The 17,692-nt window shown below is 48.5% G+C and overlaps 1 protein-coding gene across 1 annotated transcript; it reads left to right on the top strand.

Annotated features, from left to right (window-relative positions):
- Nucleotides 1-230: 230 nt before the first annotated feature.
- LOC132588941 (uncharacterized) lies at nucleotides 231-8,712 on the top strand. Its single transcript, XM_060261417.1, has 2 exons — nucleotides 231-563; nucleotides 8,328-8,712. The coding sequence occupies exons 1-2, from the start codon at nucleotides 231-233 to the stop codon at nucleotides 8,616-8,618; spliced, it is 624 nt and encodes a 207-aa protein (XP_060117400.1). The 3' UTR covers nucleotides 8,619-8,712.
- Nucleotides 8,713-17,692: the final 8,980 nt, after the last annotated feature.

The following is a 17,692-nucleotide window of genomic DNA, read 5'->3' as shown; positions in this document are numbered from 1 at the left end:
TTTAATCTGCCCTTTTCTAAGGGGAAGAGCTCTGTGGCGCAGCGTGTTAAAGCTGCACCTAAGCTCTGCTCACGAGTCTGAGTTCAATCCCCGCCGGAAGCTGGGTTTTCAGGTAGTCGGCTCGAGGTTGACATTAGCCTCCCATCCTTCCAAGATCGGTCAAATGAGCCCTCCCCCCCCACTTCCCCTCCCGCCACCTGCCCAAATCCTGCCGGATCCATCCTGCAAAAATGATGTTTCCGAAACCCAACCTGCCCATTGGACGGCTCCTGCGCCCGGCCCGGGGAAAAGGCGGCTTCGCTGGGTCAACACGCCCCCTGGCGGCTGCTGCGGCGGAAGCCCAGAATCCGCCTGCCTTCCTGCCTGCGGGCGGGCCCCTCCCCGGCGCTTCCCCGGCTGAGCCGCTGATAAATACCGGAGGGCTGGCGGAGGCAGCAGCAGCAGGCGAAACGCGAGCGAGTCCAGAGAAACCTGCGCCCCCGTCTGGGCTCCCCTCCGCCTTCGTGACCGTCTGCTGGCTGCGCTGCCCCGCGCCCTTGGAAGCTGCAATCATTATGCCTCCGGTGAGTTTGCCTTTAGTGGCAGTGGCGAACTGGTGGGGTTGCCAGTCCCCCGGTGGGTTGACAAATAAGGGGAGGAGGGGGTGTGTGGCAAGACCGGTGCGGTCGAAAGGGTTGGTTGGTGCCAGCAGAGTCATTGACAAGACTTTTTGCCTGTAGAATTCATATAGAGCTGTGGTCCCCAACCCTTTTGGGGCACCAGGGACAAGGTCCTGTGGAAGATAATTTCTCCAGGGACCCGGGGGGCGGGGGGCAGCTATGGTTTCGGGATGATAGAATCGTGCACTTAATTTTTATTTAGATGGATCCAAGCGGGCAGCCGTCTTGGTCTGGAGCAGTTGCACAAAGCGGCACCTTTAAGACTGACCAGTTTTTATTTCGAACGTAAGCTTTCGTGTGCTCTCTTCAGCACGCTTCATCGGACGAGGAATCCAGGACAGTGAGCAAAGCCCCAGACAATTCCAATAATACGCTATGGCTAATAGCCACTGATGGACCTCTGCTCCATATTTTTATCCAATCCCCTCTTGAAGGTGGCTATGCTTGTGGCCGCCACCACGTCCTGTGGCAGTGAATTCCATGTGTTAATCACCCTTTGGGTGAAGAAGGACTTCCTTTTATTCGTTCTAACCCTACTGCTCAGCAATTTCATCGAATGCCCACGAGTTCTTGTATTGTGAGAAAGGGAGAAAAGGACTTCTTTCTCTACATTCTCCATCCCATGCATAATCTTGTAAACCTCGATCATGTCACCCCGCAGTTGACGTTTCTCCAAGCTAAAGAACCCCAAACGTTTTAAACTTTCTTCATAGGGAAAGTGTTCCAAACTTTTAATCATTTCAGTTGCCCTTTTCTGGACTTTTTCCAATGCTATAATATCCTTTTTGAGGTGCGGTGACCAGAATTGTACACAGTATTCCAAATGAGACCACACCATCGATTTATACAGGGGCATTATGATACTGGCTGATTTGTTTTCAATTCCCTTCCTAATAATTCCCAGCATGGCGATGGCCTTTTTTATTGCAAACACACACTGTCTTGACATTTTCAGTGAGTTATCTACCACGACCCCAAGATCTCTCTTTTGGTGAGTCTCTGCCAGTTCACAGCCCATCAACTTGTATTTGTAGCTGGGATTCTTGGCCCCAATGTGCATTACTTTGTACTTGGCCACACTGAACCTCATCTGCCATGTTGACACCCACTCACCCAGCCTCAGCAGATCCCTTTGGAGTGCCTCACAATCCTCTCTGGTTCTCACCACCCTGAACAATTTAGTGTCATCTGCAAACTTGGCCACTTCACTGCTCACTCCCAACATCCTCCACTGCTTAACGTCTTCCATTTATACTCACTTTCTGTTTCCTATAAATTAGCCAGTTTTTGATCCACAAGAGGACTTGTCCTTTTACTCCATGACTCTCGAGTTTACTAAGGAGCCTTTGATAAGGAACTTTCTGGAAGTCAAGGTAAACAACATCTATTGGGTCCCCTTTGTCCACATGTTTGTTTACCCCCTCAAAGAACTGTAACAGGTTAGTGAGGTGAGATCTTTTGTTACAGAACCCATGGTGAGTCTTCCTCATTAACTTCTATTCATCAATGTGCCTACTCATTCTGTCCTTGATAATGGTTTCTACCAACTTTCCCGGTATTGAAGTCAGACTGACTGGTCTGTAATTTCCCGGATCTTCTCTAGAACCCTTTTTAAAGATGGGGGTGACATTTACTACCTTCCAGTCCTCAGGAATGGAGGCAGATCTCAATGAAAGAGTACATATTTTTGTCAGGGGATTCACAAGTTCACCTTAGAGTTCTTTCAGAACTCTTGGATGTATGCCATCGTGACCTGGTGACTTATTAGTTTTTAATTCATCTATCTGTTGTAGGACCTCCTCTTTTGTCACCTCAATCTGACTCAGGTCTTTCAACACCCCTTCCAAAATTAGCGGTTCTGGGATGGGCAAACACTTCTCCACAGTGAAGATGGAGGCAAAAAATGCATCCAGCATCTCAGCCATTTCCCTGTCCTCCAGTAATCCTTTTACCCCTTGGTCATCCAAGGGCACCATTGCCTCCCTGGCTGTTTTTCTGCTTCTAATATATTTGAAGAAATGTTTATTTTTGGTCTTTATGGTTTTTGCAATATGCTCCTCATGGTCCCTTTTTGCCTGCCTGATCACAGTCTTGCATTTTATTTGCCACAGCCTGTGTTCCCTTTTATTGATCTCACTTGGACTGGCTTTCCACCGCTTAAAGGAGTCTTTCTTACCTTTTACAGCTGCCATTACTTTGTTTGTTAACCATGCTGGCCTTGTCTTATACCTGTTTGTGCCTTTCCTAACTTGCGGTATATATTTTATCTGAGCTTCTAGGATTGTAGATTTAAATAGCCTCCAAGCTTCCCCAAGGGTTTTGACTGCATTTACCTTTCCTTTCAGTTTCCTCTTCACATGCCTCCTCGTCTCAGTGAATTTACCCCTTTTAAAGTTAAACGTGGTTCTTATTCTGGTGCTTGCTGGAAAACTCCCCACGGAGTGGCAGCAGCAGGTAGAGAGAGGAAGCCCTTTTGCAGCCTAGAGGACAAAGTGGGAGTCCAGCGGCAGTCCTGAATTAAACTTTGTGGAGGCCCCTAGAGTAGTAAATAGACCCCACGCATAATTAATGAAGGGGGCGTGGCCATTGACGTAACTTCCTGTGATGTCACCGGAAACTGCACCAACAGGGTCATGACCCCAATGTCGTCACCCAGGTCATGACCCCAGAGTCACATGACCAGAAACTGCGTCAAATGGTGAACGGAAGTCACGCCAGGCCCTCCTGTCTTCCACCATCCTCCGAAGTCTGCTCAAATTCGTGTTTGTTACATCAGTAACACTGTCCAGCCATCTCATCTTTTGCCGTCCCCTTCTTCTTTTGCCTTCTGTCTTTCCCAGCGTCAGGGTCTTCTCCAGGGAGTGCTCCCTTCTCATTGGGTGGCCAAAGTATTGGAGCTTCAGCTTCAGCATCTGACTTTCGAGGGAACAGCCTGGGTTGATTTCCCTTAGGACTGACTGATTGGATCTTCTTGCAGTCCAAGGGACTCTTAAGAGTCTTCTCCATTGAGTGCTCCCTTCTCATTGGGTGGCCAAAGTCTTTGAGCTTCAGCTTCAGCATCTGACCTTCCAGGGAACAGTCTGGGTTGATTTTTCTTAGGACTGACTGATTGGATTTTCTTGCAGTCCAAGGAACTCTCAAGAGTCTTCTCCAGCGCCACAGCACAAAAGCATCTATTCTTCTGCCTTCAGCCTTCCTTATGGTCCAGCTCTCACAGCCATACATTACTACTGGGAATACCATCACTTTAACTAGACGGACTTTTGTTGGCAGGGTGATGTCTCTACTTGTTATTATACTGCCCAGGTTTGCCATAGCTGTCCTCCCAAAGAGCAAACGTCTTTTAATTTCATGGCTACAGTGACCATCTGCAGTGATCTTGGATCCCAGAAATGTGAAGTCCGTCACTACTTCCATGTCTTCCCGTTCTATTTGCCAAGGGGTGATGGGGCCAGATGCCATGATCTTAGGGTTTTTTGATGTTGAGTTTCAAGCCTACTTTTGTGCCATTAGAGTAGTGTCATCTGCATATCTGAGGTTGTTGATGTTTTTCCTGGCAATCTTAATTCTGGTTTCTGCTTCATCCAGGCCAGCATTCCGCATGATGTACTCTGCATATAAATTAAATAAGCAGAGTGACAATATACATCGGTGTCGAACTCCTTTTCCTATTCTAAACCAATCAGTTGTTCCATATCCCGCTCTGACAGTTGCTTCTTGACCCTTATACAGGTTTCTCAGGAGACATGTAAGGTGGTCTGGTACTCCCATCTCTTTAAGAACTTGCCACAGTTTGTGGTGATCCACACAATCAAAGGCTTTAGCATAGTCAATGAAGCAGAAATAGACGCTTTTCTGATATTCCCGTGCTTTCTCCATATAAACTGATCTTTTCCAATCCTGTGGCCACTGTTGTGTTTTCCAAATTTGTTGACATAATGTTTGCATCACTTTAATAGCATCATCTTTTAGGACTTTGAATAGCTCAACTGGGATACCGTCATCTCCGCTCGCTTTGTTGTTAGTAATGCTTTCTAAAGCCCATTTGACTTCACACTCCAGGATGTCTGTCTCAGGGTCATCGATTTAACTGTCATGGTTGTCCGGGACATTGAGATCCTTCTTGTATAATTCTTCTGTATATTCTTGCCACCTCTTCCTGATCTCTTCTGCTTCTGTTAAGTCCCTACTGTTTTTGTCCTTTATCATGGCCATCTTTGCACAAAACATTCCCTTGATTTTTCCAATGTTCTTGAAGAGATCTCTTGTCCTTCCCATTCTATTATTTTCCTCTATTGCTTTGCATTGTTCCTTCAGGAAGGCCTCCTTATCTCTCCTTGCTGTTCTCTGGAAATCTGCATTCAGTTGGGTGAATCTTTTTTTTTCACCTTTGCCTTTTGCTTTCCTTCTTTCCTCAGCTATTTGTAAAGCCTCATCAGACAGCCACTTTGCTTTCTTCCATTTCTTTTTCTTTGAGATGGTGCTGCCTTCTGTACAGTGTCACGAACCTCCATCTATAGTTCTTCAGGCACTCTATCAACTCTAGCTCCTTAAACCTATTCTTCACCTCCACTGTATATTCATAAGGGATGTGATCAAGGTCAAACCTGAATGGCCTAATGGCTTCCCCAGTTTTCTTCAGTTTAAGCCTGAATTTTGCAGTGAGTAGCTCAGGATCTAGCATTGATTCAAGAATTGATTGAAGAAGTGGAAATAGTGGGCACCTTGGGCAGTAGTGACCATATGATTTTGGAATTTACAGTCTTAGGGAAGGGAAAAGCTATATGTAATCAGACTTATAGGTTGGACTTCAGAAAGGCAAACTTTGATAAACTTAGAACTATGCTGGGTAAAATCCCATGGTCAAATACTTAGGAGGAAGGGGGTTCAGGAGGGATGGGAGTTTCTTAAAAGCGAAATACTGAAAGTGCAATCACAGACGATTCCTATGAGAAGAAAAAATGGAAAAAGCCTAAAGAAGCCAAAGTGGCTCCATAAACAGCTCTCTAAAGACTTGAAAAATAAAAAAAAACTCCTTTAGGATTTGGAAGGAGGGCCTTATAAACAAGGATATAAACAAATCACCAGTGCTTGTAGAGAAAAAGTTAGGAAAGCGAAAGCTCAGTATGAGCTTAGGCTGGCCAAAGATGCTAAAAATAACAAAAAAGGGTTCTTTTCTTATGTTCAGAGTAAGAAAAAGAGCAAGGACATGGTAGGCCCATTGTGAGGGCAAGAAAGTGAAATTGTAACAGATAATGAAGAGAGGGCGGAACTGCCCTGTTGGATCAGGCCAAAAGAGAAGTCCTGTTGGATCAGGCCAAAAGAGAAGCCCTGTTGGATCAGGCCAATGGCCCCTCAAGTCCAACACTCTGTGTCACATAAGAACATAAGAGAAGCCATGTTGGATCAGGCCAACGGCCCATCCAGTCCAACACTCTGTGTCACATAAGAACATAAGAGAAGCCCTGTTGGATCAGGCCAGTGGCCCATCCAGTCCAACACTCTGTGTCACGTAAGAACATAAGAGAAGCCATGTTGGATCAGACCAATGGCCTTGCAGTCCAACACTGTTCACACAGTGGTCAAAAAAACCCAGGTGCCATTAGGAGGTCCATCAGTGAGGCCAGGACACAAGAAGCCCTCCCGCTATGACCCCCCAGCACCAAGAATACAGAGCATCACTGCCCCACTCAGAGAGTTGTGGCTAATAGCACTTATGGATTCTTCTCCACATTTTTATCCAATCCCCTCTTGATGCTGTCTATGCTGGTAGCTGCCACTACCTCCTGTGACAGTGAATTTGATGTGTTAATCACCGTTGGGGATGTGTTTGGGGGATATGGGCATGTGTTTCCCAGAAAGCTGGCTCTTCTCCACCCCTTCTGTCTGCCACCTCCTTCCCTTCTCTTTCTTTTTTGCTCTTCCTTCCTGTCTCGCCTGCTTTTCCCTGCCCACCATCTTTGTGTACAGAGATGGAGCACCTCTAATCTTGGTCTGGCAGCTGCGGAATAAGTGACTGAAGGCGTGCAAGCGTTAGATATTGGCAGTGATTGTGGGGGGTGGGTTGGAGGGATCTGGGCCTTCTCCTGCATTTAATAGTTCCTCTCCGGATTGTTTCTGATCTGGGAGAACCAGGTTTGATTCCCCACTCATCCACTTGCAGCTGCTGGAATGGCCTTGGTTTAGCCACAGCTCTCGCAGAGTTGTCCTTGAAAGGGCAGCTTCTGAGAGAGCTCTCTCAGCCCCACCCACTTCACAGGGTGTCTTTTGTGGGGGAGGAAGGGAAAGGAGATTGTGAGCCGCTCTGAGGCTCTGCGATTTGGAGTGGAGGGTGGGGTATAAATCCAATATCATCATCTGTCGGCCTCGAAGGTGCTCTGTGTAAAGTGCTGTTTGATTGATTGTCCATCTCCCTTCCAATTGCACCAACAGCTGTCTGCATTCAATGGCTGGCCCCTTGCCCTCAATTTAAAAAAAAAAAAATCTACAACAACCCCAGCAGTCTGGAACATGACAGCAGCAGATCTGTCCCATTCAGGCCGGGTCAAGGAATCTTTTCCCTATGTCTCCAGACTTTGGTGTAGTGAGTAAGAGGTGAGAAGCTGGGCCACCAGTTTGGTGTAGTGGTTAAGTGCATGGACTCTTATCTGGGAGAACTGAGTTTGATTCCCCCACTCCTCCACTTGCAGCTGCTGGAATGGCCTTGGGTCAGCCATAGCTCTGGCAGAGGTTGTCCTTGAAAGGGCAGCTGCTGTGAGAGCCCTCTCAGCCCCACCCACCTCACAGGGTGTCTGTTGTGGGGGAGGAAGGGAAAGGAGATTGCAGGCCACTCTGTCCTTGCAAGGGCAGCTGCTGTGAGAGCCCTCTCAGCCCCACCCACCTCACAGGGTGTCTGTTGTGAGGGAGGAAGGGAAAGGAGATTGTGGGCCACTCTGAGACTGTCCTTGCAAGGGCAGCTGCTGTGAGAGCCCTCTCAGCCTCACCCACCTCACAGGATGTCTGTTGTGAGGGAGGAAGGGAAAGGAGATTGTGGGCCACTCTGAGACTGTCCTTGAAAGGGCAGCTGCTGTGAGAGCCCTCTCAGCCCCACCCACTCACAGGGTGTCTGTTGTGGGGGGAGAAGATAAAGAAGATTGTAAGCCGCTCTGAGTCTCTGATTCAGGGAGAAAGGCGGGATATAAATCTACAATTCTTCTTCTTATCCGGGAGAGATGGGTTTGATTCCCCACTCCTCCACTTGCCCCTGCTGGAATGGTCTTGGGTCAGCCAGAGCTCTGGCAGAGGTTGTCCTTGAAAGGGCAGCTGCTGTGAGAGCCCTCTCAGCCCCACCTACCTCACAGGGTGACTGTTGTGGGGGGAGAAGATACAAGAGATTGTAAGCCGCTCTGAGTCTCTGATTCAGATAGAAGGGCGGGGTATAAATCTGCAGTTCTTCTTTTTCTTTCTGAAGTCTCTCTAGTCTTTAACACCTCCGAATCTCTGTTCCCTGCTAGTATTGGGGTTGGCCCCTCCTATTGTCTCTAGCTAGACCTATTAACAAAAATGTATTCCTTCGCAGCAGTGCTGCGTTCTCCTCCCAATGTGACTGCCCTCTGGAATGGGCCCCATTGCTGCCATTACTCCTTCCCGTTATAACCCTCTTGCTTCTTTCTACTCCCCCCTCCACAGAGAAGAAATTTCGCCGCCTACTCAATCGCCGTGGCTGCTATTAGCATTTCAGCTGCTGCCCTCGGCTTCGAGGTGGCAACGGTTGGGACTATGTTTGTAGCACCAGATCTGTTCCCCCCGCAACTCGAAAATCGCGTGCTGGCCATCTTGGATAGATGGAGTATCTCCCAGGCGGCTGCCATGGGCAAATGGAATATCTCCCAGCAAGATTACCCGGGGCACCCGTCTGCTAATCGAAGCACCAGCAAGGAGATCTGGCCGGCACCAAGCGATTTGGAATCACGCGATTAATGGCTTTGCTGTTTTCAAAAGATTCAGTTGTTTGTTGTGTGCTATGACAGTGTAATGGTTTGAACCCCAATAAAGCCAACTTGTCACACAGCCATTGTTGTGTGTGTGTGTGTGTGTGTGTGTGAGAGACCTTGTTTCCAGGATGATAAGCAGAGCTGAAAACGTTTTGTTGTTGCTGTTCAGTCGCACAGTTGAGTTCGACTCTTTGCCACCCAATGGACAAAGTCATGCCAGGCCCTCCTGTCTTCCACCATCCTCCGAAGTCTGCTCAAATTCGTGTTTGTTACATCAGTAACGCTGTCCAGCCATCTCATCTTTTGCCGTCCCCTTCTTGCTTTCTGCCTTTCCCAGCATCAGGGTCTTCTCCAGGGAGTGCTCCCTTCTCATTAGGGTTGACAATCCCCAGGTGGGGGCAGGGGATCCCCTGGTTTGGAGACTCTCCCCCCGCTTCAGGGTCGTCAGAAAGCGGGGGGAGGGGAGGGAAATGTCTGCTGGGAACTCTATTATTCCCTATGGAGATTTATTCCCACAGAAAATCCTGGAGAATAGATCCGTGGGTATCTGGAGCTCTGGGGGGGCTGTTTTTTGGGGTAGAGGCACCAAATTTTCAGTATAGCATCTAGTGCCTCTCCCCAAAATACCCCCAAGTTTCAAAAAGATTGGACCAGGGGGTCCGATTCTATGAGCCCCAAAAGAAGATGCCCCTATCCTTCATTATTTCCTATGGAAGGAAGGAATTGAAAAGGTGTGACGTCCCTTTAAATGTGATGGCCAGAACTCCCTTTGGAGTTCAATTATGCTTGCCACAGCCTTGATCTTGAGATCAGAGCCCATCCAGTCCAACACTCTGTGTCACATAAGAACACAAGAGAAGCCCTGTTGGATCAGGCCAGTGGCCCAACCAGTCCAACACTCTGTGTCACATAAGAACATAAGAGAAGCCATGTTGGATCAGGGCACTGGCCCATCCAGTCCAACACTCTGTGTCGCATAAGAACATAAGAGAAGCCATGATGGATCAGGCCAGTGGCCCATCCAGTCCAACACTCTGTGTTACATAAGAACATAAGAGAAGCCATGTTGGATCAGGCCAATGGCCCATCCAGTCCAACACTCTGTGTCACATAAGAACATAAGAGAAGCCATGTTGGATCAGGCCAATCAATGGTCGATCCAGTCCAACACTCTGTGTCACACAGTGGCCAAAAAAACCCCAAGTGCCATCAGGAGGTTCACAGGTAGGGCTAGAAGCCCTTCCACTTTGCCTTCCCCCGCTTCCAAGCACCAAGAATCCAGAGCATCACTGCCCCAGACAGTTCCAATAATATGCTATGCCTAACAGCCACTGATGGACCTCTGCTCCATATTTGTATCCAATCCTCTCTTGAAGCTGGCTATGCTTGTAGCCGCCACCACCTCCTGCGGCAGTGAATTCCACATGTTAATCACCCTTTGGGTGAAGAAGTACTTGTCAAGTCTTTCTGTAACTCTGGCTCAGTCAAAGAGCATTCTGGCTAGAACCAAAGTATAATCAAATGCTGCTAACTCATACCCTTCCTACCCCTCCCTTCCTGTAGTGAGTAGCCTTGCTTTGAAATGGAAAGATGTGAAAGTCTTATCTGTACCGTCTCAGGCCTGGCTCTCGGGAGGGAGTCAGGAGCCCACTACGATCAAGGCCATGCAAGCCTGAGAACGAATTGGTAACATCAATGTGTGAATGTTCCCTGCATAATCCTCCCCCCTTAGGAATCCCTTTGAAGTATCCCTTATATGCAATGTATCTACAGTTATTCTTTAGTCTTTTCAATGCTGGCCTAGCCTCAAGTATCAGTATCAATAAAGTAGCTTCTTTGTATCAACAACGACTCGTTATTGAATCTGCCGACTTGACAGTACTTCCTTTTATCCGTTTTAACCTGACTGCTCAGCAATTCCATCGAATACCCACGAGTTCTTGGATTGTGAGAAAGGGAGAAAAGGACTTCTTTCTCTACCTTCTCCATCCCATGCATAATCTTGTAAACCTCTATCATGTCACCCCGCAGTCGACGTTTCTCCGAGCTAAAGAGCCCCAAGTGTTTTAACCTTTCTTCATAGGGAAAGTGTTCCAACCCTTTAATCATTCTAGTTGCCCTTTTCTGGACTTTTTCCAATGCTATAATATCCTTTTTGAGGTGCGGTGACCAGAATCGTACACAGTATTCCAAATGAGATCACAACTCTCACACAGCCGGGTGGAAACCTTAAATCCCTGAAGTGCGACGGAGTGATTTCGTTGGAAGGATAGAGTTAGAATGCACATATGGAAATAACAATGAAAAAAAAAATTGAAAGCACCAGGGAAACCTAAATCACATTGCATCGAGTGGTTATGTTGAAATGATAATGTTTTTAATGAAAACTCCTACTGGAAAGTGAGGCAAACCGATCCAGTGATTTGGAGAACAGATGTTGGGGATGCCAACCTCCAGGTGGGGCCTGGGGATGCCTTTTTTAATTGCAGCCCATTTCCAGACTGCAGAAATCAGCTCCTCTGGAGGAAACGATCAAAACAACTGGAACCGGCGTAATCAGTGGAAATAACAGAAAAACCACCGGAAGCAACGAAATGTGCACGGAAACGTGTATAAATACCTTTTAGTGCAAGCTGAAATGAAACTTAAACAAAACAAAACTAAGGAACACTGAGCTTTCAAGGTGTGAATTTTCAAAACCGTGAGGAGTCCTTCCATAAGCGGTTCCTTCTTTACTCTCTCCGCATCGTTAGGAGTTGGGCACTGAGGGGAAAAAGCGTTAGCCCACAACTGAGTCTACTCGAAGGAAGCTGATTTACAGGGCTGCTGAAAGACTGTGTGGGAAAATTCATATGTTGAAAGCTCAGCGTTCCTTAGTTTTGTTTTGTTTAAGTAAAAGACATAAGAACATCAGAGAAGCCATGTTGGGTCAGGCCAATGGCTCATCCAGTCCAACACTCTGCGTCACATAAGAACAGAAGAGAAGCCATGTTGGATCAGGCCAATGGCCCATCCAGTCCAACACTCTGTGTCACATAAGAACATAAGAGAAGCCATGTTGGATCAGGCCAATGGCCCATCCAGTCCAACACTGTGTTACATAAGAACGTAAGAGAAGCCCTGTTGGATCAGGCCAAAGGCCCATCCAGTCCAACACTCTGTGTCACATAAGAACATAAGAGAAGCCATGTTGGATCAGGCCAAAGGCCCATCCAGTCCATCACTCTGTGTCACAAAAGAACATAAGAGAAGCCATGTTTTATCAGGCCAAGGGCCCATCCAGTCCAACACTCTGTGTCACAAAAGAACATAAGAGAAGCCATGTTGGATCAGGCCAAAGGCCCATCCAGTCCAACACTCTGTGTCACATAGGAACATAAGAGAAACCATGTTGGATCAGGCCTAGGGTTGCCAATCCTCAGGTGGGGGCAGGGGATCCCCCGGTTTGGAGGCCCTCCCTCCACTTCAGGATCATCAGAAAGCAGGGGGAGGGGAGGGAAATATCTGCTGGGAACTCTATTATTCCTTATGGAGATTTATTCCCATAGGAAATAATGGAGAATGGATCCAAAGGTATCTGGGGCTCTGGGGGGGCTGTGCTTTGAGGTAGAGGCCCCAAATTCGCAGCGTAGCATCTGGTGCCTCTCCCCAAAATACCCTCCAAGTTTCAAAAAGATTGGACCAGGGGGTCCAATTCTATGTGCCCCAGAAGAAGGTGCCCCTATTCTTCATTATTTCCTATGGAAGGAAGGCATTTAAAAAGTGTTCAGTCCCTTGAAATGTGATGGCCAGAACTCCCTTGTGAGTTCAATTATGCTTGTCACACCCTTGTTCCTGGCTCCGCCCCAATGTCTCCTGGCTCCACCCCCAAAGTCTCCTGGCTCCACCCCCAAAGTCCCCAGATATTTCTTGAATTGGACTTGGCAACCCTAATTAGGGCAATGGTCCATCCAGTCCAACACTTTGTGTCGCACAGTGGTCAAAAAAAACCCCAAGTGCCATCAGGAGGTTCACAAGTGGGGCTAGAAGCCCTTCCAAAGCACCAAGAATACAGAGCATCACTGCCCCAGACAGTTCCAATAATATGCTGTGGCTAATAGCCACTGATGGACCTCTGCTCCGTATTTTTATCCAACCCCTTCTTGAAGCTGTCTATGCTTGTAGCCGCCGCCACCTCCTGCGGCAGTGAATTCCACATGTCGACCACCCTTCGGATGAAGAAGGACTTCCTTTTATCCATTCTAACCCGACCGCGCAGCAATTTCATGGAGCGCCCACGAGTTCTTGCATTGTGAGAAAGGGAGAAAAGGACTTCTTTCTCTACCTTCTCCATCCCATGCATCATCTTGTCAACCTCTATCGTGTCACCCCGCAGTCGACGCTTCTCCAAGCTAAAGAGCCCCAAGCGCTTTAACCTTTCTTCATAGGGAGAGTGTTTCATTTCAGCTTGCAGGTATTTAGACACGTTTCTGGGTACGTTTCATTGCTTCCGGAGGTTTTTCTGTTATTCTCCTGGAGGAAATGGCTGCTTTGGAGGGCAGATGCTACGGCAGTGTACCTTCCCTGAGGTTTCAGACCTTCCCAGGCTCCACCCCCAAGTTTTCAGGAGTTTCCCAACCAGGATCTGGCAACCTGACCCCCCCCCCCGCCCGCTGGTGTACGGGGGAGGACCTGGAAACCTAACCCTTGCTGGCTGTCTCTGATTGGACCAGGAAGGCTTATTCGGAGACAGGGCTGTTCCGTTTTCTTTGAGGGGATGTTTACTGATTTGGATCCCTGAGAATTCTGGTACTCGCTTGGGGAACGGAAAGGACAAAGCCCAACCCTTTTTGAAATGCTAGGAAACCCTACGAGTGTCTCAAGCCTATCGGGAAATGGACCTGAGAATGACCAACGGAGCCTGCTCTAGACCAAGCCAGTCCATTGGTCCATCCAGCTCAATCAAGACGACTCTGATTGGCCGTGACTCTGCAAGGCCTCAGGACAGAGAACGTTTTTTGCAATGCCTTGTAGAATTGAAGGTGTTCCTTCAAACATGCTGGCTGTTTGGCCTAATGCTTAAGAGAAGAAGAAGAAGATATTGGATTTATATCCCGCCCTCCACTCCGAAGAGTCTCAGAGCGGTTCACAATCTCCTTTACCTTCCTCCCCCACAACAGACACCCTGTGAGGTAGGTGGAGCTGAGAGGGCTCTCACAGCAGCTGCCCTTTCAAGGACAGCTCCTGCGGTAGCTATGGCTAACCCAAGGCCATTCCAGCAGGTGCAAGTGGAGGAGTGGGGAATCGAACCCGGTTCTCCCAGATAAGAGTCCACACACTTAACCACTACACCAAACCGGCTCTCTCTTCTTCTTCTTCTTTAAGAGAACCTTTAAGAGAAATCGCTAAGAGGATCGTTGCAGCTTGAAGAAGCTCACGCGAAACAAGGGTTCCGTACGACCTTGTCCTTGGAAACTTGGATTATTGGCTGCATCTTTGGACAGGCATTAAAACATCTGGAGTGCTACACCAGGATTGCATGGAATGAGATGGGAAGTTTTACCACAGGATGAAAAGAAAGACTCTCGGCGCTATTGCTTCCTTTTCTATTAAGGACTAAAAGTTCTGGTTGTTTTGTCATTCAGGATGGTGGAATTGGTGTTCATTTTTGTCGACCTTGTATAATTTAATAATAGAAGCTGGTTTTCACGGTGGGTTATGTACCTTTGATTTTTTTTTTTTGTCCTTTTGCCGTGTTACTCTCTCTGTGTTGTATAGCCTCCAGGTGGGGCCTGGAGATTTCCTGGGATTTTAACCCATGTCCTGACCATAGAGATCGAGTCCCCTGGTGAAAATGGCGGTTTCAGAGGGGGGGCTCTGTGTCATTATACCCCACTGGGGTCCCCACCCCCCAAATCTCCAGGAATTTCCCAGCCTGGAGCTGGCAACCCAAGCTTCCCCTTGGTCATGAGCTCTCCCCCGCCCCAGCGTATACATCTCCTAGTTCCAAGAGGGGGTGGGAGATGAGTCTGGGCTTGGCCTTTTGGTGATAACAAGGGTTGCCAAGCCTCCAGGTGGGGCCCGGAGATCTCCTGCTTTTACCACTGATCTCCGGCTGGCAGAGATCAGCTCCCCTGGAGAAAATAGCTGCTTGGAAGGGCGGACTCTATGGCATTGGACCATGCTGAAGCCCCTCCCCAAACCCTGCCGTCTTCCGGATCCACCCCCAAAGTCTCCTGGACTTTTCCAGCACAGACCTGGCAACCCTAAAGTAGGCGGGGCCAGATGGGGCTTTTGTGCAGCGAGGCTTTTGATTGGCTGTGCAGATTTTCTTTTTTTACAAAAACCTTTGCTTTGGCATGAGCTGCCACCACAGCACAAAGGTCTTCACTGCGTGACTGAAGATAAGCTGCGGCAGCCATTTTGTGGCTGGCCCCGCCTCCTGCAGCTACCATTTTGCAGCTGTGCGAACCACGCTCCGTCAGAACTCCAGTGGTGTCTACAGGTTCAGAAAGGTTGGGGACACCTAGCTTAGGTCATAACTGGATCTGGCCACCTCTCTCTGGCCCCTTAACTCTGATGATTCAGAAATTTAAACAAGGAGAGGGCGTTAAGGCTTGTGAATGGAGTGCCGAGATGCCACACAGGCCGAGGTAGACGTGCGGGCGTCTAGAGGCTAACTGGAGCTCTCTTCGGGGTGGATGGCTCTGGGTTCAGCCATCTCCAGAACGCAAAGACATGGCTGTGCTTTGCTGAAGTGGCTAGAGGTATGCCAAGAAATGGCTGTGCTTTGCTGAAGTGCTAGAGGTATGCCAAGATAGGCCAATATAGCTTTGCTAAGACCCCAATGGAGCAGCAGACCCCAGGGCTGGTGAAGTCAAGTTCTTGACGATTTGGCCGAGATTGGCGATTTTTTCCTCCAGCAGGTAGTTCTTCTTCTCCACCGTCTTCTGCCTCTGCTCTGTCATCTCCAGTGCTTTCAGCAGCTGTGTGTTCTCCACGAACAAATCCTTGACCATTTCGTCTGCTTTTGTGTTCTTCATGACCTGAAACAGAGGAAGAAACCGTGGGTTCGTAAGAGAAGTCATGTTGGATCAGGCCAATGGCCCGTCTAGTCCAATGCTCTGTGTGGCCAAAAGAAACCAGGCACCATCAGGAGGTCCATCAGTGGGGCCAGAACTCTAGAAGCCCTCCCACTGTGGTCCCCCAAGCAGCAAGAAGACAGAGCATCACTTGCCCCAGAGTGGTTCCATCTATTCCTTGTGGCTTCATAGCCACCGATGGACCCCTTCTCCATATAAAAACATGTGAAAATGGATCAGGCCAATGGCCAATCTAGTCCAACATTCTGTGTCAGACAGTGACCAAAACCCAGATGCCATCAGGAGGTCTGCCAGCAGGGCCAAAACTCCAGAAGCCCTCTCATTGTGGTCCCTCAAGGACTAAGAATGCAGAGCCAGACAGAGAGTTCCATCCGTACCTTGCGGCCAATAGATCCAGATGTGTTTGTCTGGAGAGTTAGAATCCAGTGGCACCTTTAAGCCCAACAATCGGCCTCTGCTCCAGATGTTTCTCCAATCCCTCTTGAAGCTATCTATAAGAACTTCTGCCAGCAGCGTGGCTGGGATTGTGTGTGTGAATCTCAAGAGATGGGTGGACGCTATCAAGGAAGCCACAATGGCCCTCCGTTTGCAAGGCCTGAGCAAGGGTGTTAAGGGGACGATGTTTTGGAGATCACAAATGCATAGGATCACCATAAGTTAGAAGGGACTTGACGACACCTAACACGTACACAACATCCCATGCACTGTTTTCACAACCAAGACTTACCTCTGGGTCTTACACGTACAGTCGCCAATGTTCCCTCTAAGCTGCAGAGTCTTGTGAGCAAACATTCTACTTTGTGAGCTACTGGTATTAAAGTTGTGAACTACTGGCATTAAAGTTGCGAACTACTGCATAAATTATTGTGTTCTGGGGTCATCCTTCCTGAGCTAAGACAAAAACTGTGAGCTGGAGACTAAAGAACTGTGAGCTAGCTCACACTAACTCAGCTTAGAGGGGACACTGCCGGCGACACATATCACTTTCTGCCAGATCTTTCTTTTTTTAAACTGGAGATGCCAGGGATTGAACCTGGGACCTTCTGCATGTCAAGCAGATGCTCTACCTGTGAGCTGCAGACCTTCCTCAGGAGGTATTTTACAACCCCCCCCCCCCCCCGAGGATTGTTTTGTGGAGTTTCCTCCATTAACATGTCACAGCCTTGGAAATTCCTACAAGATAATGACTCAGCCCTACCCCACCTTCCTGAGTAGATATAAATCCCTACCATTTTCTTTTTCTTTCCTCTCATTTTAACAAAGAGAGAACTCTATCTTTCTATGTTATAACCTCTGAGGATGCCGGTCACAGCTGCTGGTGAAACGTCTGGTACTACTATGCCAAGACTATGGCCTTTCAGCCTGGAAAATCTACAACTAATGATTCTGAGGGAGTTGTGCTTGGCCAGATGGCCCTTCGAAGGACTGCAAGGGATTCTGGGAGGGGAGAAGGGCGCAACGTTGGGATTGGGCAGTCCCCCAGGGAATTCACCTGCTCTCTCAGCTGATTGACTTTGTCTTGGAGGAGTCTCTTCACAAGCCGCAGCTGCTGTTCGACTTCCATCATCCTTTTCTCCATGGTCTTCAGAAGCTCTTCATGTCCACCCTGAAAAGGAAAACAAGCACAATGAATCCGGGGCGGGGGGGGGGGGGGAGGTAGGGCCAAATGCATCCTCCCCCCCCCGAGGGACACGAAGGACTTTTCTTGCAGTATGAGCGTCTCTGGACAAGGTGGGTGCCTTAGGCAGATGTTGCAGTCACAGAAACCCCCCCAGAGACAGATTAAGAACATAAGAGAAGCCATGTTGGATCAAGCCCATCCATAGGGTTGCCAAGTCCAATTCAAAAAAATATATGGGGACTTTGGGGGTGGAGCCAGGAGGCTTTGGGGGTGGAGCCAGGAGACTTTGGGGGTGGAGCCAGGAGACTTTGGGGGTGGAGCCGGGAGTAAGGTTGTGACAAGTACGGCCGAACTCCA

The sequence above is a fragment of the Heteronotia binoei genome, chromosome 21, assembly GCF_032191835.1.
Source record: "Heteronotia binoei isolate CCM8104 ecotype False Entrance Well chromosome 21, APGP_CSIRO_Hbin_v1, whole genome shotgun sequence".
In the NCBI taxonomy this organism is placed as follows: domain Eukaryota; kingdom Metazoa; phylum Chordata; class Lepidosauria; order Squamata; family Gekkonidae; genus Heteronotia; species Heteronotia binoei.
This window is presented reverse-complemented; position numbering and strand designations above follow the sequence as displayed.